At 42.7% G+C, this 23543-nt stretch overlaps 2 protein-coding genes across 3 annotated transcripts in view; both read left to right on the forward strand.

Moving 5' to 3' along the window:
- Nucleotides 1–11403, forward strand: part of ctdspla (CTD (carboxy-terminal domain, RNA polymerase II, polypeptide A) small phosphatase-like a) — a 31736-nt gene extending 20333 nt beyond the window's left edge. For both annotated transcript variants that reach the window (XM_070985979.1, XM_070985978.1), the window contains 5 exons: nucleotides 1056–1157; nucleotides 7213–7269; nucleotides 8904–8996; nucleotides 9091–9276; nucleotides 9794–11403. In XM_070985979.1, the coding sequence (XP_070842080.1) occupies nucleotides 1056–1157; nucleotides 7213–7269; nucleotides 8904–8996; nucleotides 9091–9276; nucleotides 9794–9919 (564 nt within the window). In that variant the 3' untranslated portion in view covers nucleotides 9920–11403. The remainder of the gene's footprint in view (nucleotides 1–1055; nucleotides 1158–7212; nucleotides 7270–8903; nucleotides 8997–9090; nucleotides 9277–9793) is intronic.
- A 672-nt stretch (nucleotides 11404–12075) lies between these two features.
- vill (villin-like) lies at nucleotides 12076–23463 on the forward strand. The gene is made up of 20 exons (XM_070985558.1): nucleotides 12076–12138; nucleotides 13271–13309; nucleotides 15665–15748; nucleotides 15886–15960; nucleotides 16054–16253; nucleotides 16652–16760; nucleotides 17080–17190; nucleotides 17649–17851; nucleotides 17935–18013; nucleotides 18103–18201; nucleotides 18335–18485; nucleotides 18813–18913; nucleotides 19015–19152; nucleotides 19252–19410; nucleotides 19556–19735; nucleotides 19885–20030; nucleotides 20721–20865; nucleotides 21291–21479; nucleotides 21963–22274; nucleotides 23297–23463. Exons 1-20 carry the CDS (start codon nucleotides 12094–12096, stop codon nucleotides 23408–23410), a joined length of 2679 nt encoding a protein of 892 aa, XP_070841659.1. The 5' UTR covers nucleotides 12076–12093; the 3' UTR covers nucleotides 23411–23463.
- The last annotated feature ends 80 nt before the right edge of the window (nucleotides 23464–23543 follow it).

A 23543-nucleotide genomic window follows, 5' to 3' on the forward strand; every position in this document is an offset into this window, starting at 1 on the left:
GTTAACTCATTTCCTCTCAGTCAGCACGATGCTGTGGTTCAGAGCTGTCAGGTTGCGATAGCGCCCCCTGACTGTGGCCTCAGCTGAACTTTTTTTTTTTTTTTGCTTTTATCACCGTGCGCCTCCCTGGTGAAAATGTCAAGTTCCCAGTCGCTCTTTCTTTATTTGCTCAACCTGCATGTGTAAATCACATTCATCACGGCCTGCCAGGGTGTCATTCAGTGTCCTTGCTCGCAGGGAATCCTTCCTCTGATAACATCAGCATGCAGTCCTGCCATAAGACATGATAAATACAGTGAAAACACACACAGAAACACACATACATGCAGGAAACGCCTGGCATACTGAGCAGCAGCAGAAGCATGGCTATGTGTAAGATTGACAGAGTCCTTGCTCCTCACCTCTATACAGATCTGTGTGTGTGCGTGTATGTGTACATGAATGTATATGTGTGTGTGAGTGTGTGCCCCCTATGGCCGCACCATCTGCCCCGTGCCTGTCTGCAACCCCAGGCCTGCTTGGCAGAGGACACAAGTGTTTCTCCTTTTTCCCCCTGACCCTGAAGGCAGCACAGTCACAGAGCTCAGTCAACATGAGGTAATACAGAAAATAGCAGCGGGGACTCGCACAGTGAAGCCACACATACAGCCAAAGCCACAACAGCAGGCAAAGATAATCCTACCAGCTAGACTGGTTTTGATAGTTGATGGCATGTGAGCTGATGTTAAATGAGATGTCATTCCAGCTTCTCACACATGAGGATCTGCCTCTTTCTGTCTTTTATCAGTTCAAATTAAATATGTTTTGGAATTACGTTTTCGTAGATTAAACGATTCCACAGATTATTGAGGAAAAAAAAAATCATTTGATTTCTTAATTTAACCTTTATTTAACCAGGAAAGGGAAAAAAATGTCACCCAAAGTGACCAAGTGAGCCATCATCAGTGTGTGTGTGTGTGTGTGTGTGTGTGTGTGTGTGTGTGTGTGTGTGTGTGCTTTGCAGCCTGTTCCCTCTGACAAGCTTCTGTTGTAAAGGCTGTGTGTTGTCTCTGCAGCCGCCAGCCAAGTTCCTCCTGCCAGAGGTCAGTATAGCAGACTACGGCAAGAACTGCGTGGTGATCGACCTGGACGAAACCCTCGTACACAGCTCCTTCAAGGTATTTCACCGCAGTGCTTCCCTGCAACACAAAGTACACATTCAAGCGAACAGACACTTATTATGTTGCTTTTTCATCGTTGCAGCTGGGTTGCGCTTCTATTCCGTAACCTTAGAGGGATAATGGGATTATACGGAAATAAATCCTCAAGCTGCCATTCTTTGTTGTGAATGCGGCTACAATGGTGTGATGACAATTAACACGAGGTGCCGTTGAGCTCACTGCATCACTGAAGTACACGTAATCGCAGCAAAGTGTGTCCCTGAGGGTGTTAGAGCTTTTATACATCAGTAACACAAGAAAAGGCAAAAAAGAAAGGTCTCACTGATAACGAGGCGCTGGCATAGCCACCAATACATTTTTACAGTTTGGCACGAGGTTCTTACAGTATCATCCCTGTCCTGTGAAAACCACGCACAGCATCCCCAGAACGTCAGCTGTACACGAGCTCACGGCCTTAAACCCAACTCTCCATCGAAGAGTCATCCGCCTACACGATAAAGCAAATGGATTATTTAATACGTTACAAGTTTTCATTGATTTATTAAACTGTAAAAGGCTGCCAGACTTTTTTGAAGCCAGGGAATACCATGTTTTCAAGGTTTCTGTGCTTTGTAGTATACGTCACGGTGCATATTTACCTGGAAGCGCGTGATCACAGTCACCTGAAACTGAATCTCAAGATGAGAAGAGTTAAAGGGTTTGATTAGGTCAAGTGGTGAAGAGTTCACTTTGCCCTAAAAGGATATTTATTATTCATATTTAACACCCAGCAGGAGTCTACAGCCATGCTAGCAGCTCTCTTAATTCAAGTACTTGGAGCTAAATGCTAATGTCAGCTAACATGTGCTTCTCTAAACACAAAATACAGCTGAGGATGATGGGATTTATACTGATCTTAATCATATTTGGGCATTGACTAAATTATTGGATACATTAAAGTCGGACCTGACGATGGTGCTAGAGGAAAAGTCAGAAGATTAACAAAGTTATTACAGTTACACAGTTTCATGGCAATCCATTGAACAGCTGTTGAGATTTTGGACCAAAGTGGTGGACCAGTGCCTTCCACAGAGCGAGCATGGCTAACATTTGTGTGCACATGATTTTCACCGGATGGCAGCTTATGTAAGATGAAGTTTGCTTGCTTGTTTTTGTGGCACCACCGCTTCATTTGGCAGCGTACAGTACTGTAGAGGGAAACTGAAGGTCACGTTTCTAAATCAAACTCGTGCTATTTCAAGAACAGTACACGCATTTCACTTTTTGTGCTTTGGTCTTCACACACTGCACGTTACATCTTCAGGCGTCCCATCATACTATAAAATATGAGTTTGTTATTATGGTTTATTTTATTTCCAGCCTTTCTGGGAAACATCTGATTCAAATTGTACCTCACACTGACACACCTGGCACACCTAGTGACCCACTTCAGCACAGCGCTGCCTCGGCCCCAGCTGATCTTATTACATCTGTGTGTAGTGTATCTGTGCCTGCCTGCCTGCCTGCCTTTTGTTGTCAGCGTTGGAGGTGCGCAGCAAAACAGCAGAAGGTGAAGCTGAAGACTCTTTTGTGTTTGCTCCACTTTGATTCAGCAGTGAAAGGAAACCGTTTGTTGATTGAAATAAGTGCAGAGAAAACACTTTCCGTACATTTTCTTATGGAATTTATCTACTGTGGAAAGTCAGAGGGAGAGAAAAATGCACACACACACACACACACACACACACACACACACACACACACTGTACTGGACCCACCCATTACAGTCACATGCCAGCAGTACGGGGCCACACACACGTACATGCTCACCCACACACACCAGGGTGTGTCCAACACAGCGCACTGTTGCCTTGAATGACTGCGGGATGAATTTCGCAGAAGTCCTGGATCTGTTCTAATAGTCTGAAGGGTCTTATTTCCTCTCCTGACAAAACAAGCCAGAAACTCACACAGGAACAACCCCCCCCCCCCCCCTTTTTTTTCGATAAAGCTTCAGTTGCACGCCATATACTCAGTCTATCAAAATGCATTTAGCTCAGAGATCAGTATGCAGTATGAAATGGATTCAGGCAATGCAATAAATGAAAATCAGCTGGGAGAGGAAGAGAGCGAAACAGAAAGCGACACGCACGAAGCGTTCTCGGTTCCGCTCAGAAGCCTGCAGGATTTCCTGTGGATCTCTTTTTTTTTCTGCAAGTGAACTCAGGAGGTAATTTCGGATGAAAACATACAAGCTAGAATTGGACAATTAGTGCCGATAAACAGGCAGAACTGACAGGAGACACTTCACATCGTGCACAGATGGGTGTAGATTAAAAAAGAAGTGTTACATAAGACATCACATGCTTTATCCTGTATGTTATGGGTGAAAAGATGATTCCTGCTCGAGGATTAGATCCAGTGTGCTCAGACGATATAGCCTACTGTATATAGCAGTGATAATAGTAAAGTCTATTTATAGAACACTTCTCAAAACCAGTGTTATTAAATGTATCGCAGAGATAAAAACTGAGAAGGATTAAGATAGAAAAACACACGTGGACAAAAAGTATCTGGACACCTGAACGTTAAACCCATACTGCATGTGACTGCTGCACATTTCAATCCAAAATCGTGGTCTGCTGCTATAACAGCATCCGCTTATCAGCAAAGGCTTTCCACAAGATTTTGGAAGCTGGCTGCAGGTTTTTGATCCCATTCAGCCACAAGAGCATAAGTGACGTCAGGCAATAAATTCTGCCTCGCTCCACTTCATCTTAAAGGTGCTGAATGGGGTTGAAGTCAGGTCAGAAACAGAAAACCATGGATTTATGGACCGTACAGCTTTGGCAGTGTTGTGTTGAAACAGATGTTTAAAGACACTATTGTATGAAATATTGACATCATGCTGTAGCGTTAAGATTTACCTTAACTGAACCAAAGTACACAGAGTGAGGCCGCCTTAACCCTGTGAGGCTGAAAGTTTTAAAGCTTTACGTCAGATTGAATGAAGGCCTTAGAGCTGAAATGATAAGATGATTACCTGGACAGAAAATTAATCGACGCCTATTTTGATAATCAGTTTATAGTTTAAGTCATTTTTTAAGCTAAAATGCAAAATTCACCCCTTCTTTACTTGCAGTCTTCCATGATGAGCAATATCATTGGATAAAGTAAAGGCTGAACGAAGCAGAACTTTATTTAAAATTAATCCGTCAATGGGCAAAAATAATCTGCATATTAATTGATAATGAGAATAATCATTAGCTGCAGCCCTAAAAGGCTTTTAATGTATTTTTTCTGTGTTTTTCTGTCCACATACTTCAGTTGTACTGCATGTGGACAAACCTGCTGTAGTGAGATGTGGAAGTGTTTTTCAGAGGCAGGTTTGAACATTAATGCCAAATGATGCCCTGCTGGGAAATGCATGTATGTAACAGAAACCCTGGACCACAGTCAGTCTGTGATCATCACTTGAAACAACCCAGAAGACGTTCCCTCCGTCCCGTCTGTTGAGGTCAACGCTGGTTCGGCACAGATCCATAAAACGCTCTCCGTTCTCCCTGTTTACTTCATCCCTCTCCCTCCGTTTCTCATACATTCCCCCTCTCGGCCTCCTCCATTTTCATATCTCTCGCCGTCTCGGATCCCGGCCCATTACAGAGCAGCGCGACGAGCAGCTGTTGTGTGTTCAGTCTTCAGATGATGGAGTGATTCAGCAGACGAGCAATAGGCAGAGGCCAAGTCTGTCTCTGCATCTCTTCCTCCATCTGTGACTCTCCTGCCTCTTTCTCTTCTCTTTGTGGAAGTTGGACCAAATGCTGACTGTTTGTTCTCTCCTCTGCCTGTCACTGGTTTGGCTCATTACTGGTTCTGTTTTTAGACAGCCAAGGCTACAGTCTTTTACTGGTGTAAACATTAACCAGAGTTGAATATATTACAAACCTGATCCACAGAAGTGCTGGCATCTGCCTTAGGATGGATCTGCAGGCTTTGATTGTGCATTGCTTTCCGCTTGCATCACACAGAGAGACCAAACATCTTCAGTACAGTAGGTCTATTGTTCCTCTGTCACTACCATTATGGTTGTATTAGACAGATTATACAGGTGACAAACGGAAGGTCAAAGTGCTGCATTTCGTATTCCTGCTGCAAACACTCCCTCTGTTGGATGGCATTGAACTGTCTGCTGACTGTAGTTTCATGCCTGAAGGGAACAAGCATTGAATTTACACATACAGTATAATCATCAGGGATGTGGGGTATGTTTATATTCAAGGACAGCTGGTTTAGAGTTCATTAAAAAGATGTCACAGCGGTTTTATGGAAACATGAATGCGTCATTTTAAGACCCGAAGACGAGGCTGCCCTCAAAACAAACAGGCGACACTTTACTTTATGTCTCCCTGTTGAGCATTTCTAAATACACAAACATGTAATAAACGGTTTATAACACTCGGTAATGTAGCTGTACACAGCTATACGGACATCTTCATTTTTTATTCATGTGCTGTGGCCAATTAAAACTTCCCCTATGAAGACATTACAACAGATTTTTATGATATTGTTGCTCATTATCTGTTTATAAAGCAGCCTCCACTTAGGGATGCTCACAGCAGGAGTTATAGTTTTAAATATATACATTACTGTGCATATATGTACGTTCTTACAAATTCATTACAGGGTGTTATAAATCTATTTGTTTATTTACTGAATGCCTCTGAATGCTAGCGGACTTACAAGTGTTGAAATGCAGTTAGCCTAATAGGCTACACATGCTTTTTAGTAAAAATTTGCCTAAATTTTTAAAAGTTTTATGATGTAAATAATATTATTCTATCGAAATGTGTACATAAAAACACTGCATGTAAAAAAACAAACAAAAAACAAAACAAATTAGCTAGTTAAGGCTAGCAGCTAGCTGAAATGCAGCCACGGTTAGCCATAGCTAAAGCAAATTCACAGACCTTTTCTGACCTGTTTCTTTATTGAAAAAAAAAAAAAATTCTGATGCTCCAACATCTTAGTAATTGTTTGTTATACCAAATTAAAAATGTTGGTAAATGTAAACTTAATGAAGAAAAAGCAACTTGCTAAAAGCTAAGTAGCCTAGCTTAGATGCTAATTGTCTTTTTGGTGAAGAGGGAACGAACGATCATCAGAAAAAGGCGTGAAGTTGAAGTTTTGCTCCTTATGTAGGCATTTTGAAGGCTAATTAGCCTTCAAACTTCAAACCCTTTTTCTCGACTTCACTCTGTAGTTACTGTCTGTCTTTGTAGGGCAGGCTTACAGATTAATAATAGATGATAACTTCCTCAGAATGAAGCACAGTCTATGACGCAAAGTCATCTCAAGCATTACTTTCCAGCAGTATTGTTGCAGATTTACCTGCATCAATTTAAATACAAATTACTGTCAATTCAACTGATCAAACAATACTTTCAGATAATCCTCCACTCTTTCTTGTCTCTACAACAAACTATCCAAACAGCCGACAGCCGAGCTCTGACGGAGAAGCTTCCTTTGTGCTTCTTAAAACTCCCAGAAACATTTCTTCTCTGTCTCTCTGTCACCTGTTTTTCTTTCTCTCCCTCTCTGAAATGACACCGCCCTGCCTCCCACCTAATCCTTTCATCCTCGTCTTCACGCCCTCCACTTGTCTCCCACCCACACCCCTCCAGCGTCTATCCTCCTCCACCTCCTGCACCTCTCTTCTCCCCTTTCTTGCGTTTAAAGATGACACAAGTCGCGCAGAGAAAACGGCGGCGCTCCTCCTGTCCGCGTTCACGTCTGTCATCTTGTGCAGCTCCCAGGTTTCTCCCCGGAGTCTCACTTCTGGTTTTTATTTAACACAGAGACACGGAGCGCGGGAGCAGTGGGAATCACATTATGCTGAAAGCCTCCCTAGTTTGCCTGAGGCACGTTGTAGGACTATTTTCTCCGTTTTTTTTATTTTTTTTTAAACCACAAATATGGGCCTGTGGTTTAGCAGCTTCCTTGTCAGATTGTGCTGTTTTGAGCAGAAAAATACCACAAGTTTTGAATCCTTTCTCTGTTTCTTGTCTTCCTGCAGCCCATCAGCAATGCAGACTTCATTGTTCCAGTGGAGATTGATGGGACTGTTCATCAGGTACTGTTGCACTGATATGCAGGACTCCTGGAATTGGCCTTGAGTGAAATAATATTCATTAATTTATAAGATGTCCCTTGGAAGCTGTGGCTCCATTTTCTTTCCTTTAGCATTTATTATTCTCTGTGATCTCACAGCTACGTCAAAGGGGACAGTGCATTTGCTCCTCCCTGAGTTTGCTGCTTTCTGTTTTATTCTCTGTGTCTGTAAAGATAGACGGGTCGTGACGTGACTTTGCCACCAGGTAAACAAATGTCACAAAGCCAGCTGAAGATACTCCTGAGTGCGCAGCAGAAGAGATGCTTCACTGATTACAAATGTGTGTTTGAGAGGCAGAAAAATGACAGCAGAGAGGAAGAAACAGAGGTTTGCACCTGCTCTGTGACATGTTAATCCATTGGATTAATGTAAAAGTTCGTCCTGTTTGGAGCAGAAGCAGCTGCATTGTAGCTGGAACTGGGTTCAAGTAATCCAGGATAGGCTTTCTGTATCTGTCTTGGCCTATGCTTGATTACTTGCACTTGGGGGCAGCACCTAACCTACAGAGACCAACAGAAGAAGGCGAAGACGAGCAGAAACGGCAAATATGGTGGTGTGAATCACTGGGTACACAAACCATTTTTTCATTTAACAGAAGAAGCCAAAGTTCCCAAATACATCAAAAGGAGTCCTACAAGAAAAATGCTTTGAAATCATGGACTGTGGAGATTCTTGTTTGCGTCTTGCTTCAAATATGCAAGTATTGCACTTTTTTCAGGATAACCAGGGCAATTTTAAAATGAAAAAATAGTTGATGTGAATAATTGCCTTCAAGATTTTTAATGAATTATATATAAATAGACCAAGGGTTCATCTGGAAAAAACTTGTAAATGTACCAAATGTGACAGCTCATTACGGAACCCAACCCAGCTGATCAGTGAAACAGACAGCAGCGATGAGCTTACAGCCGCCTCATAACTAAGAAACCTCACATCAAGTTTGACAAAGAGCAACAACATTCATTCAGAGTAACTCTTCCTCAGGTTTTACTCAAGTTAAATCATATACTGGCTTCTCAGATTAATGAGGGTCAAAGGTCAAAACCTAGAATTTAATCAGTTTATTGGAGAAGTATTGCAACCAATGAATAACAGGCAACTCATTGATAAAGTTCTATATCTACAGATGACTCATTTTGCTGATAAGGACCAGTGCAATTGATATGTCGACTGACAACGAGATACGGACATCAGCTCATCTCGTTATTACACACGAAAAGATGAAAGGTAGCGCTGAGTTTATTGGACTTAAACGGGCCTTAATCAGATGAAACTGCAGCACATGGAAACATCTGACAGGGCAAATCAGACCTCATGGCGCCCCAGCTTTGGCCCACAGGCCTTGCTTTGGGCAACCCTGGTACATGTGGTTTGGATCACTGGTTGCAGGTAGTAGAGGTTATGTCTCTAATGTGTAAAAACATTATCTCTGACCAGAGTTCATGAGCAGGATCACTTCATGGCTGAGGCTGATCGGGTAATCAGAATGGTTATCTCGCCTCAGCATATTGTGGTCGGTGCCAAAGAAATATGAAGGTGTGGTAGCCTGACTTCAAGTATGTGAAAGCTGACTTTTGTGTGTGTCCTTGCTTCAGGTGTACGTGCTGAAGAGGCCCCACGTGGACGAGTTCCTCCAGAAGATGGGGGAGCTCTTCGAGTGCGTCCTCTTCACAGCGAGCTTAGCAAAGGTCTGTCCACACACTGTGGCTCTAAGTGCACGTCACAGTGATTTACACACACCATGTTAACCTGATTTTTCTTTCTGTGTTTGGGTTCGATCAGTATGCCGACCCTGTGGCGGACCTGCTGGACCAGTGGGGGGTGTTTCGCACCCGGCTCTTCAGGGAATCCTGTGTTTTCCACAGAGGAAACTACGTCAAAGACCTCAGCCGGCTGGGCCGAGAGCTCAGCAGAGTCATCATCATAGACAACTCACCTGCCTCCTACATCTTCCACCCTGAGAATGCAGTAAGTGCTTGATGTTGAGCGTAACAATTCTGACCTGAACAAGTGAAGGCCCGATCACGATGAGCCTGGATGTTGTGTTTAAACAGCGGAAAACAATGTCACTTGATAGGGGTTGCCACAAATAAGCAAGTGATGAGCTCATTTTTTTCTTTTTCACTCTTTGACCTGGTACACTGGTACCACAGAAACAAGTTAGTTATAAAGTTAATAATGAGGGTAAATGATTAAATCTGCGAGACATTGTCAAAAGTAATCTGCGCTGCTGTTTTAGAAACAGCGCTGAGCCAGAGGCAATGTTCCCAGTTTGTTAGATTTCTCTCCCCTGGTGGGAAGTTGCTCAGTGGAGCTGCTGCCACTCTTCATGCCTTTGATGCATTTCCCCCATTAATTATTTACACAAGACTCGCACCATCTCCTCACCTATAATGCAACACTTTAGCATCCGCTGTCAGCCGAGTTTTCCTCCCTTCATCATATGAATTCAATCTGTGTCTCTCTCTGTTTCATCTCTCCACAGGTCCCGGTGCAGTCCTGGTTTGACGACATGGCGGACACGGAGCTGCTGGACCTGATTCCTCTGTTCGAGGGCCTCAGTAAGGAGGAGGACGTTTACAGTCTCTTACAAAGCCTGAGGAACAGGTAGCAGACGGCAGCTCCAGCTGGTTCTTCCTGCCTCGGCCCTGCTGCACAGAGGCCTCCCTCGCTGCCACGGCCCCGCAGCCCAGCTCCCGTCCTGGGAGTCCCAACGTGGCCCCCAGTGTGAGGACTTCAGGCAATTTTTCCGGCCATAATCAAATCTAGAGACAACAACTGTATGGATTCTTACCATCTCTGCATTCTTGGACTCTTTGTACAGGACCCCTACTGACAAAAGATTATATTACTGTATGTACATACTATATGTTTCTAAGAGCAAGACATACATAAAGTAATTTTTCTATCAGAGAGGAGGTTTTACTATTCTATCAAGTAATATTTTAGTTACCAAAAATAACCGAGTAGACAGAAGGAAGAGTTTTTGGTTTCTTTTTGGAGAAATGGGTGACTTTTTGGTTTGTTTGTTTGTTTGTTTGTTTGTTTGTTTGTTTGTTTTTGTGTTGAGCTGTGCTATGCAGGCTGTTGTTTCCCGTCTGACCTTTTGTTCAAACAACTGTGATTTATCTTCTCTTACAGAATGAAGTGCCTTCATTACTGTGCTGATTTTGTTGTGTCGGGTTATGGGGTGCACATTTTTATGCTGCATATTTACTCAAATCTCCAAAAAGCATATTAACTAAATCCTTAAATTGAAAGTTGGGAAACAGTCTTTGGTAATTGTCATTTAATCTGAAAAAACAGAAAATAGTCATTTCTAGAAATGTATCAGCGAGCCTGTTAGAGCTGGATGGTCCTTTGCGTTTGAGTTTAGTAACGTTGAATTGTTAAATTTACCAAAGATTTTTACAATTCAATGTGATTTCTGGCTCATTTGATCTTTGACAGTGACTGTAAATTGATAACCCTTAAAAACAATTAAACCCCTCTTTAATATTAAAAAAAAAGAAGAAGAAACCTTTGTGATGACATCACCGTCCACCAATAAATGTTAAACTTTTGAGGAAAATATAATAATTAGCTTAGATTACATGAAATTCTATTTATTGGGGGAAAAAAGGGGGTTGGGTGCATTGTAAAGACTGCTGTTGAAATCGTACTGTACAACATTATTAAAGTTGCAAGTTTGCACACTGTCAGTTTGTACCACAGTGTAATGACTTTAACAAAGCTGCTATGATTAATATTTTTATGTTAAAATGGACTGTAATGACTGAGTAATGACAGTTAGCTACTAGCTGAAGAACATGGTGGAGCATCTCGCAGCTGGAGTGTCAAATATTTCCCTCAGGAGCTGGTGGAGACCAAAAAAGGCTCAAACAGAGTGAATATTGGACCGTACGTGACTGTAAGTGAATGATAATGTAGCTCCGTAACTGTCGGATATGTTAAATAAGCAACTGTTAGCTAACGAGTTAAAAGGCAGGATTTGTGATGTCCTCAGCTTGTTTCTGCTGCCCCTTGTGGCTGGAAAATCAGATGCATATTAAAGCCAAGCACAAACGCGTGATCTTCATCAACTTCATCGCCGTCAAAAAAAAGAAAATTTGAACATATTTTTAAACATTTGTTATCAACACTTACTTCTAGCTGTGTTTGTTATTTCATATTCTTTGAGTTTGAGTAGTTTCAGAGGTAGAAACTGAAATTTTGTCATTGCTGACCTTCAGTGTTAGTGACAACGAAAAGAACAGTCTTGTTTCCTAAAATGAAAACCATCTGATAAAAATCTGGCAAGAGGCATGAGAGCATTTTCTTTCAGCAGTTTGAATCTAAAATGAATTCAACAAACACTGAATGCTAACACTGCAGCTAAATAGCATCCTAAATATATGTATAATACTAAACATAGTACATAATGTGCTCCGTTATTTATTATGTGCTTTATTCATCATGAATTGAGGACAAAAAGACACCACTAACCTCTCCGAGTGAGGCTCAAGCTCCGTTGTCTGCAGGGTTAAATGATCTGTAGGTGCATCAACTGCGTGGATATAAACTGGTTAATGTGCAACCAAGAGGAGCTGAGCTTCATGTGATACCTCGATGTGAACGTTTAGCTTCCGCTTACGTAGCAGCCGCTTTAACTGCGGCAGTGGATTAGGCATTACAGAGCCTTTTGTTCAAGCCTGAATAACTCCTGCAAGGGGTTTTTTTCCTCTTAATTTTCCACTTGTCCCTCAGATATGTGAGGACTGAAGTTGAAATGACCATATTTTCATAATGGAGCCCAGGACTGAATCTAAACATGAAAAGCTGTGGCCAAAGGTAAGAAAAACCTAAGCATGTTGACTTGAAGCTGTTTGTTAAGAAGAAAACCAGGCTAGTTATGCAACAATCTGTTTTTCAGATTCCCTGGCAGGGATTGTGTGAACTATATAAGACAAAGACAAGTGTAATAGCTGAATCCCTGAGCAGAAAACATCAGCAGGGAGCTTCATCCATGATTCATGCACTGACTGCAACGTGCAGCAGAAGAAATTTACAGATTGTTCTCACAGTTTGGACGTTTTTGGAATGACAGCAGAAGCAGGGTGTGATGCTTTTGGAGGAGAAGTAATAGTGATTTTTGATCTCAAGGTTACCCTTAGCCGCAAATTCATTCCTCTTGTATCTTTACACACAATTCACTGTTTGACGAAGGATCAGCATGCACACTCTGCAAAGACTCTCCCTTTCTTTTACTTCAAAAAGTGTGCAAATCACTTTGGATACAGTGTGTTAATACATTTAGCAACGTAATGCAAACACAAGCTGCCAATGCCTTCTCTGCTGGGAGATCAAAGCCCAGAGCTGTAAACCTTCAATAATGTCAAGCGTTCCTCCTCGAGTGTCTGTGAGTAGGCACAGAATGAGAGATTTAGCCACAGAAAGCCTCTGATTCCTTTCCAATACCACTCGGCGCTCCTTGAGTCCAATTCCCCCATCTGCTAGTTGTAACAGTTGTGAAATGAATAATTGGTGTCAAGTGGCCCCTGTAATGCCCGCTGTGCTGCTGAGGGCTCAGCCGAACGTAAACACAACTCTGACTGGCTACTTAAAGCACAATCAGGGCCTCGAGTGAGGCTTGAGTCCATCTCAGTCCAGGTATTGTGGATGAATTTCTCCAGAATCTAGACTACATTTTGCAAGTCTGGCCCCCTTCATTCATCCTCAAAGCAGAGCCAGAATCTCCATATCGAAACATTATTTGAGAGCACCTGGAAACAATGCAGGAAGAGGCGTGTTTAAGGTTGTGTATTGAGACAGGAAATTGCAGGTGCGTTCAAAGCGGGGTGTGGAGACAAATACAGCCAGCCCTCTCTGTCTCACACACTCCAGCTTGCACACGGGAGATAAAGCCAGCGATACTTTATTGCATAAAGACAACATCTCACTAATCTCCTTCCACGTCTTGCAGGAGACACCCAGGCCTTCAGTCCACCAGACGCAGCACAAGGTAAGATCTGTGCTTTTATTTTGGTGACATATTTCACTCCATAGTTTTCGTCTTTTTCAGCATCTATCAATCCTTTCCTTCCCTCTGAGCCACTGCAGAGAACAAAATCTTTTTAAAAAAAAATCAAAATCATATCGGAAAAGATTCTTTAAAACAGACTTTATGTTTCTTTTAAGACCCACATCATTTCATGTTCAGTGGAGACAAACACATTAAGATGTATATAGAGCATTAACGAAGCTCATTGTGTGTGTTGAGTCAATGGACACCGCAGGTTAATTGAGGTGGAACCAGTCTTTCCTGTCACACTAATGGAAGCAACGCCGGCCTTCAATTTCTCTTTTCAGACACTGTTTGCTTAAGTGTTTCTTTTATTTTGAGCCGGATCAGGTTGCAGAAGTACAAAGTCTACGGCCAAGAATCAACGTCATTTAGTCAAGTAATCGAGTCATTTGAATAAGATTAATCAATTAAGGGAAAGTGGAGGTGAGAAGAGAAGTTTGTCAAGTACTTACTGTTATCATTAGAACATTTATTTTATCAGTTTGAAAGAACAATGACCGAACAGGCCTAAACAAACAGAGAAGGACACGTAACACCAAATTATATTTAACATACCAGTATAACAATGCATTGCATGATATGTGTCAGCAATGAATGTATGTTAACGAGCATAAAGTGACTGACTGTGCAGCTTTTCCTCTTACAAAGTAAAACCCTTGTTCAACTTCACTCAGGAGTTAAGCCTCTGCAGCCACACCTTGCCTGCTATGACCAGTTGCTAAATGGTGGCAAATGTCTGCAAACCGATAGATACGACTATCGGTTCAGCTTGCTGGCTGATTTCACGACTCTTCTCTGCTCGGCTACTGTTACACAGCGTTTCAGCATTTACTTTGATCCCATAATTGTTATTTTTGGCCACAGCTGCTGCGGCTCATTTAAAGTTCTTGCTTTCAAGCTTTATGTATCAGATAAATGGTGAAATGATGCCAGTCTGACTCAGTCTTTGCCTCTCAGTGCTACTCAGAAGGAGGATTTTGTAACTTCAGCTCATGATTTTATTTGAATCGCAGTCCTTTCTGTCCCTGTAAGCTCTGCATGTGTCAACTCTTTATCTGATTGCACCAGAGCCTTGATACTAGAAATGAAGGGTGTGCTTAATGTCTTGGTACATTACAGGTGACTTGATCTACACCACCCCCTCCATCAATCACTGCCCAGCAAGACCTTTTGTACCTGGAGCAAAGATTAGGCTGTGGGCAAAGTGCAGCATAAGAGCCGTAAACCGTAGCTGTCTTATTTCTCTGGAGAATAACTGCATCCACAGATCCTCCGGCTGTTTGGAAATCAGAACATGTATGCATGGATCCTTTATTTGCATTCATGATATGTTGCCGCCAGTGTGACATCCCACCGAGCCTGTTTCCATACAGTGTGTCATCACTAAGCCTATATTCTTGGCTCAGCTGGTGATGCAGCGTGTTTGCTTATCAGTGCTGTTGTTTCTGATATCTGAGTCAAGAGGCAGTTTAAGCACTCGCTGATTGCCGAACTTGTATGTTGCTATGGCGCCAAGCTGACACTCATTAGGGGGATTAGAGGTGTTTCACTGTCAGAGATCCAATCTTTTGAAATGGTTCGCTTGTCATGGTGGAGACATCTGTTTGCAGTGAAAGGATGGGAACTTGCGAGGATGAGAGATGAGGAGGAGGAAGCCTCAAAGATGCAGCAATTCTCTGTTTAAGTACTTTGGAGGAGTTACAATTAAATATGTGTTTTCTGTGTTTCTAACACATATTTCCTTCAGGAGCCGGTGTAGACCAAAAACAGAGCTGAAAGAGAGTAACAAGAAGTTATTTGCCAAGGTTACAGTGTGTTTTGTTGTGTTTCAGCGGCCCTGTATTAGCAAAAAAGTAAAAAAAAACAGTCTTTTAATGTGTAAATGAAAGTGGCAATGTAAACATGTAGAAACGCATTCAGATTCTTACTAAAAGTCCAGGAGATATGATTGCATTATTGTTATTATTAATGTGCAAGTACCATTTCTCTTGCTAGGTTGGAGGTTGAACACATTTTACGAGATAATCTTGTGTCTTGTCAGATGACAAGACAGTGATGATAAATGCACTCAGTCGTTTAAGATGTTTAAATTATTTTTCCATATTTTCTAATGTTTCCTTACACAGCTCACATACCGTAAATGCATCTTATCATGTGAATCAGACACCTATACAAATGCTTATTTCTTTATATGTAGTATGAGATAAACAGTGTTTAATCCAAATTAATGTTTGTCTGTGTGTGTGTGCGCGCACGCGTGTGTGTCTGTGTGCATCTGCGTGTGTGTTTCAGTTCAGCAGGATGATGAGTGGAACCAGTCGAGACACATTTAGAAATGTCAACAGAAAGCCAGGCCTGCAGATATGGACCATCAATGTAAGTCTTAAACAAATATCATCACATTACAGCACTTGCAGACATGCACTGCTCACACTGCTGCACCTGTCGGTTCTGCATGTCCTGCTGAAATCTTATATAAGATGTCATAATATTGAACATGTTTTCTCATTCAGAACATGCAGATGGTGCCTGTATCAGCCAGAGCCTTTGGTAACTTCTTTGAAGGAGACTGTTACATTGTTCTTTATGTGAGTACAGTATTGGCTGATTTCCCAAGAGGCTGCCTTGATAGCATTAAGGAAGCGTCTTCAACCTGTGGCTCCTGCTTTGCTTTCCACCAGATATGTAACAACAAGGACTCAGGCCAATCGGTCGACATCCACTATTGGATTGGGAACTCCTCCTCTCAGGGCGAGCAAGGTGCAGCAGCCATCCACGTCACTCAGCTGGACGAGTACCTGGGTGGAACTCCAGTCCAGCACAGGGAGGTGCAGGGCTACGAGTCGCCACGGTTCAGGAGCTACTTCAAAAATGGCCTCATGTGAGTCGAAGAAAGGGGCTGCTTTGTGAACTAGAAGGGGGTGGTGACCAAATAAAGAGAAGGAGTCACAAACACACACTCACACACACACTTATTCTGTAATCTTCCTGAGACGTAGCTTACAACAGTAATCCCTCTGCATGAAATCATTATGACACAAATTACACTTGTTTTGTTGAGGCTTAGCAAAGAAAAACACAGTTTTCTCTCACCAAGTTCATTAACCCCTGACTCCTCATTGTGTTTTTTGCTTCGTGCTTGTGTAACATTGTGGTAAATTTTAAAAGTCAACAAAACAAGAAATGCTTTCAGCTGCTTTTGCATTCATCCTGCCTCCAGTCTGCTGCACTTGCTTTATTGCACTTGCACTTTGGTCATGTACGCTGATCTCTCTGCAGTTACAAGAAGGGCGGAGTGGCCTCGGGTCTTGACCACGTGGACTCGAATGCCTACAACGTCCTGCGACTGCTGCACGTCAAAGGCAGGAAGCATGTCACAGCAAGGGAGGTATGCGGAGTGGAACGTAAAGGGCTGTGGCAGACATTAATGCTATCACAGGCCTCACACGTCGCCCTATGAGGGATGCTGGCACTCCTTCTTAAACAAATCATGGCATGCTTGTTGTCATAGCTGTCAAAGTAGGAGTTAATTACCTGAGGAGTGCCGTGACTGCGTGGTGTCTAATTAATATTTCCAGATGTTAACAACATTTGCTTCACAGTTTTTTGTTTGTTTTTTTTTCTTTTTTAGTGGATTTATGACATCTTACACTGTTCATTTGAATAAGGGGAAACTATGTGATAACTCTCCGTCACTCTATGTGCAGGTGGAGGTGTCATGGAACAGCTTTAACAATGGAGATATATTCCTGCTGGACATGGGGAAAGCCATAGTGCAGTGGAACGGCCCCCAGAGCAACACGAGAGAGAGGCTGAAGGTAATCCTCCGTTCTGATTGGTTATAGAGCAGTGTAAAAATATTCCATTACAAGTAAGTAAAAGTACAAAAGTATCATCAACAAAGTCTCAAAGTATCAAAAAGTAAGCACCGCTGCAAAGGTCATGTGTCAATGTGGACATACAGACATTGGGCAAAGCATAAAACTTTAAGTGAAAGAAGCTAAGATAAGAGGGTTATAACATTACCTAATTGTCTAATTGTGCATTTTGCCTAAAATTTTAATTCTCAGTCATAGCATTAAATCTGTTTTAATCTCGTGGATGTCTTTAATGACTTAAATCAAATATTCTGTGGTCATTGGATCAATCAGTAACCACTAATGTTTGTTTATATATTAAAAAAATCCATTTTGCTGCCATATTCTGTATTTCTTAAATAAACTTTCATTATAGAAAATATTGCTCTTAATCTTAAGCTCCCCTCCCTTGCTTGCAGGCGGTCTTGTTGGCTCAGGACATCCGGGACAGGGAGAGAGGAGGTCGGGCTCAGATTGGTATTGTGGAGGGAGGAAATGAGAAGGAGTCCCCTGAGCTGATGAAAGCCATGACGGCGGTACTCGGCGAGGGAAGCGGGTCGGTGAGGAACGCCATTCCTGATGACAAGCCTGACCAGGCGAACACCAGCGTCAGACTCTACCAGTAAGACTTTCGTCTTGATCCGTTGCATCAACGTGTGGGGAATAATATGAGCTTTAATAAAATCATACACTGTTTCTCACCAGCGTGTTTGAAAACAACGGGAACCTGGTGGTTCAAGAAGTGGCCACACAGCCTCTGACGCAAGACCTGCTGCGCTCCTCTGTAACTGTCTTTTAACCCTCACACATGTTCATCAGACGGTGTTGTTATAGACGACGGGTCCTGTTCATTGCATCTTCTCTCACTGTCAGGACTGTTACATTGTGGACCAGAGAGGCTCCTGTGTGATGGTGTGGAAAGGCAAACAGGCCTCGATGGAGGAGCGGCGAGAAGCTCTCAACAGGGCACTGGTGAGGTTACTGATTAAATCTCCTTTATACTCCAGAATTATTCAAGACTGTGGTTCTCTTTTGCCAGCGTCATCAACTTAAAGTCATAATTTATGAAAGTCACGAACGATGCTCCTCGTATCTTTTCTATCAGGGCTATATCAAAGCCAAGAACTACCCATCCAGCACCAGCGTGCAGGTGATGACCGAAGGAGGAGAGTCAGCGATGTTCAAGCATTTGTTCAAATTCTGGAGAGAAAAAGGGCAAACTCAGGGTCTTACCACCCACAGCGTGGGAAAGACAGGTAACCTCTACGTGACCTTCAATGAATTCACATCTGAGTCAGATAGCTTTGAAAGGAAAAATAAGACCTTTTGACACTTGTTTATGAATATAATCATGGTCCTCCCAGCTGTGTGGAGACCCAAAGTGTGCGATATGCATGTGTGGTGAAATCAATAATCATGACTACAGGCTGGCAAAATACATAACAATGAAACTGTGATTTAAACTTGGATCGTTATGAAATATTTCATCGCAGATCCTTCTTATTTCATGTTTAGATCACATATTTTGTTTTGCATGAATTCCTATGATGCTGTCACACTGAACACTTTGGCTTTCCGTACAGCAAAGGTGGCGCAACTGAAGTTCGATGCGTTGCAGCTCTACGCACGTCCTGACATGGCAGCACGGCACGGCATGGTGGATGATGGCTCCGGAGATGTTAAGGTGAGGGGAAAAATACGCAAAAACATTGTATGGCGCACATTCAATAATATCTATTTAGGTGAAAAATGCTGAAACTTTTTGTCATTTTCATGTCTGGTCAGGTGTGGCGTATCGAGAACTTGGAGCTGGCTGAAGTAAATCCACGTACTTATGGACAGTTTTATGGAGGAGACTGCTACCTGGTGCTGTACACATATCAAAGCTCAGGCCAGCAGCAGTACATACTCTACATGTGGCAGGTCAGTATCATCATAGAGGGAATATTTTCCTTGTTTTTTAGCTCTGGCTAAAAAAAAGAACAGCTGTAGCTCTGTATTAACTTGGCTTTATATCTGTAGGGCCGTCATGCCACTACAGATGAGATCACAGCTTGCGCTGGCCAGGCTGTCAACATTGATAACAAGTACAATGGCGCCCCAGTCCAGGTCAGGGTGATCATGGGAAAGGAGCCTCGTCACTTCCTGGCTATTTTCAAGGGCAAATTCATCATCTTTGAGGTGTGAGGTGTTTTCTCACTGACAGTTCTGTTTTTATGCTAGATTACAAATGCACAAATGCCAAAAATGCCTATATTTTGTTTGTGTGTGCAGAAATGTGTGCAAATCTCTGCATGCATGTTACAGTATGTGTGTGTGTCTTTAGGGAGGTACAGGCCGAGCTGGTGCGGTCAACCCTGATAGAGGTCCCAGGCTCTTCCACGTGAGAGGGACCGATGAGCTGAACACTAAGGCCACTGAGGTGCAGGCGAGGGCCTCGTCTCTGAACAGCAATGACGTTTTCCTGCTCAAGTCGAACCACATGTGCTACCTGTGGTACGGAAAGGTGCGTGCTTTGTTATGGAACCTGTTAACAAGCTGCTGAAGCCTGACATGAACTCCCCTTCAAGGAAGGAAAACATGGATTTGTGTTTGTGTGTTTGCATTTTCACACAAATCCGCGTTTGTTTGATGTCTGCCTCGATCTGTCTCCAGGGCTGCAGCGGGGATGAGAGGGTGATGGGGAGAGCGATGTCTGATGTGCTGTCCAAGCAGGACAAGCAGGTGGTGATGGAGGGCCAGGAGCCAGCTGAATTCTGGGTAGCTCTGGGAGGGAGGGCTCCCTATGCCAGTGACCATAGGTAAACACAGACTGCAGCAGCATCACATCAGTGAATCAGACATTTTTGTGATCCTAATGTAATCTCAAGACTTTTGCTCATATGCATTCAACCCACGTCTTGTTGCTCTCTGTTATTTGTCTTTTTACTCTCTATTATAGGAGGAAAAAAAACTATTACATTAACCTATAAACAAGGGCTTGTCTCCAAAACTCGTCCAAAAAAGCCCTTTAATCATATTTTGAAACATTAATAAGCTTACATTTAAATCTGCATGGATTATTTTTATATCAAGGTCAGTGGAATATGCCCAATGTCGTCTGAAGCCAATGAAATATAGTCTGCACAACCCCACCCCCCAATACACACAACATACATACAGAGAGAGAGAGAGAGAGAGAGAGAGAGAGAGAGAGAGAGAGAGAGAGAGAGAGAGCTACAAAAACCTTCATTTATTTTCCTGGATACTTACACTAACCATAACCATAGCCACTACTTCCCTAACCCTAACCCTAATCCTACCCTGAGTCTTCACCCTAAAATGTAATGATTTACATTTTGGGGACTTGCATTTTGTCCCCATAAGGGAGGCGAGTCCTCCAAATGTGACTGTACAAACAGATTAATGTCCCCTCAACATGAGTAATGCACGTCCACCCACACACAGCAGATTATACAGCTGTAATGGCAGCAAGCTCTGTGTTGTTTCAGACTGCAGAGGGAGGAGCCTCCTCACAGTCCCCGGCTGTTTGAATGCTCCGATGAGCCCGGCCAGTTCAGGATGACCGAGGTGGACGACTTCACCCAGACCGACCTGGACGAGGAGGATGTCATGCTGCTGGACACTTGGCAGGAGGTGAGAGGTCGAAGGCCCTCAAAGCGGCCAGACTTCAGGTGCATGTCTGTAGATGCAGAAATGTCCTCTGCTCAGTCCAATCCACCCACCTGGGAATTAGACTGTGGAGTTCATGCAGCCAATAAGAAGCTGTGAATTGGAGGATCCATTTGCCTGAAGCATTGTTTTTAATTTGTATTTTTTTAATGTAAATATAAACACTATAAACAGCTTAAAATGTCTTAAATGTTAATAGTCTATAAGTTCGTTAAGTGGGAGATAATAATCAAAACATGTGAACTGTTTTGAAGTATAAAGAAGCTTAAATTCATACATAGTTATATTCCACTTCTAGTTGTGATCGTAGCTGAAATGTCAGATAAAATAAGATTCTTCATTTTCTTCATTTCCGCAATTTTTTTCTTCTTTTCTCCAAATCACCTCAGATTTTCCTGTGGGTTGGAAACTTAGCCTACAAGTACGAGACCAAGCAGGCGTGGAACTGTGCGCAGGAGTACCTGAGGCTGCACCCAGCAGACCGCGACCTCGACACACCCATCATCTTTGTCAAACAGGGACACGAGCCGCTCACCTTCACTGGGTGGTTCAGTGTGTGGGATCCTCACAAGTGGACCGTGAGTTTGTAAAGGCCTGTCTGTGATCTCAGCGAGAGGCACTGGAGCGCTTTTAATACGATGATGGAGCATGAATCATCACAAATCAGTAATATTATACACAAATATCACATGAATTCTATGAATAATCTTGTGTGAACGAATCATTTCAGAATTTAGAAAGACCATACGGTCACATGTGTATGATTTTAAGGATTATTTGAAGACGAAGACGACTCTGCATGCTCAGTAATTTTCAATCCTGCCTCACCTGATCTTCTCAACAGGGAGGCAAGTCCTATGAGGAGATGAAAAAAAAGCTGAGTGATGCAACATCTTTCTCACAGTTCGCTGTAGTAAGTGATTGACTAACACTCAATGACTAAAACGTACTAATATCACAAATAACGCGATGCATACTAATGTTACTAACCTGCTACGGTTTACAATTCTGATGTTTTCTCCAAAAATATGATTTTACTCACCCATGTCTTGTGATTTCAGGATGGAAACTACTCTCATCTCAATAGGAGTCCTGGTGGGACTAGCGAGGGGGGTTACAGGGCTCCAGGAGGCCCCGTGAGCCCCACATCATTCTACAAGGTCCACGGAGGTGATCTGTCCCCGGGATCCTTTGGTGCCATTAGCCCCTCTGACCAGAGAGGCCGGCCCTCCTTTGGCATCATTAAATTATCCTCACCTGGTGGCAATGTGTCTCCCTCTGCTGGACGCTCTGAGAAGTATTTGGACCCAGAGCTCCTCATCAACAAGTCTGCTGATGAGCTGCCGCAGGGAGTGAACCCCAGCCATAGAGAGGTGGGTGCACAATCACGGATCTACTACAAATGGCACAAAAAGATCAAACTCAGTATGTGCGAGGTGTTAATAAATGTGTAAACGCAATTGTTGGAAAGTCACAGAGCTCAGTTAAAAGATGGGGTGTCTTTTACTTTTGAGAAAAAAAACAAAAAAACAAATCCAATCCAATTTATATTTGTATTTCCTTCATTAGAGGATTACAGCTGCACAGCACACTAAGACTACTGTAACGTTTCAGTGAAATACAGTAAAGCACAAACACGCTGTCAGTAAAGCTTTAAATCAGCTTGACAGCAGAAAAACTTTTGTATGGTATGCTGCAGTATTCAGTGTAATGCCTGTGCAGAGGAGTGTCAGTGTGGATCTGTTGTGGCAGGAAGCTTTGGACGGGAGTCAAGCAGCCTCTCTGTCTCCAGTATGAACTAAATATTGAAGTCCAGGCACAGTTTTTCAACTAACAGCAGCACCTGAGAGTTGTCTGAGTCCACTAACACTAGACAAAACTACGACAAAGAGACACAAAATGACTACAAAGAGACACAAAACAACTAAGAGACACGGAATAACTACAGAGACAGGTGCAAAATAACTACAAAGACATGCAAAATGACTAAAAGAGATGCAAAACAACTACAAAGAGACTCAAAAGATGCAAAAAATAACTACATAGACAAAAAACAACAAAGAGATACAAAGCAACTACAAAGAGAGAGGCACAAAGCTACTACAAAGGTGCAAAATGACTACAGTGGCACAAAATTACAACAAGGAGATACAAAACATCTACAGAGACATGTGCTCTTTGTAGTTGTTTTGTGTCTCTTGTGGTCTAAATGCCTTGCTCTTACATAAGGAGGGGTGGAGGGCTTGTGTGTCCCATTGCCTCATAATCCATAATGACTGTGACTCACTGTGCTAAGCTTAATGTCATGAGGATGTGCGTCCTGGTGTAATAACAGAAAGTGAACAGTAGAGGTCAGTCTAACCGTTTTCTGTCCTCCTCCGTGCTCTGATTGCAGGACTACTTGTCTGATGAGGATTTTGAGAGACTGATGGGCACAAATCGCCCAGACTTCCTCCGCCTGCCACAGTGGAGGCAGACCGACTTGAAGAAAAAAGCAGGGCTGTTCTGAGAAACATTCACTGCTGGATTTCGCAGAAACGTTGTCAAACCTGTCTCACTGAAATGTGGGTCTTACTTGTAAAACAACCTTAGCAGCATATTGACCAGACCAGATTGGTTGGCCTTGATTTCTGCTGAATATA

The sequence above is a fragment of the Chaetodon trifascialis genome, chromosome 18 (genome assembly GCF_039877785.1).
Source record: "Chaetodon trifascialis isolate fChaTrf1 chromosome 18, fChaTrf1.hap1, whole genome shotgun sequence".
NCBI classification, from domain to species: Eukaryota; Metazoa; Chordata; class Actinopteri; order Chaetodontiformes; family Chaetodontidae; genus Chaetodon; species Chaetodon trifascialis.

Bases quoted from the DNA above. Each gene is read 5' to 3' on its own strand.
- vill (XM_070985558.1), top strand. From the start codon at position 12,094: ATGGAGCCCAGGACTGAATCTAAACATGAAAAGCTGTGGCCAAAG. The intron at 19,153-19,251 runs GTCAGTATCATC...TTATATCTGTAG, and splicing joins ACATACTCTACATGTGGCAG to GGCCGTCATGCCACTACAGA. The intron at 22,275-23,296 runs GTGGGTGCACAA...CTCTGATTGCAG, and splicing joins TGAACCCCAGCCATAGAGAG to GACTACTTGTCTGATGAGGA.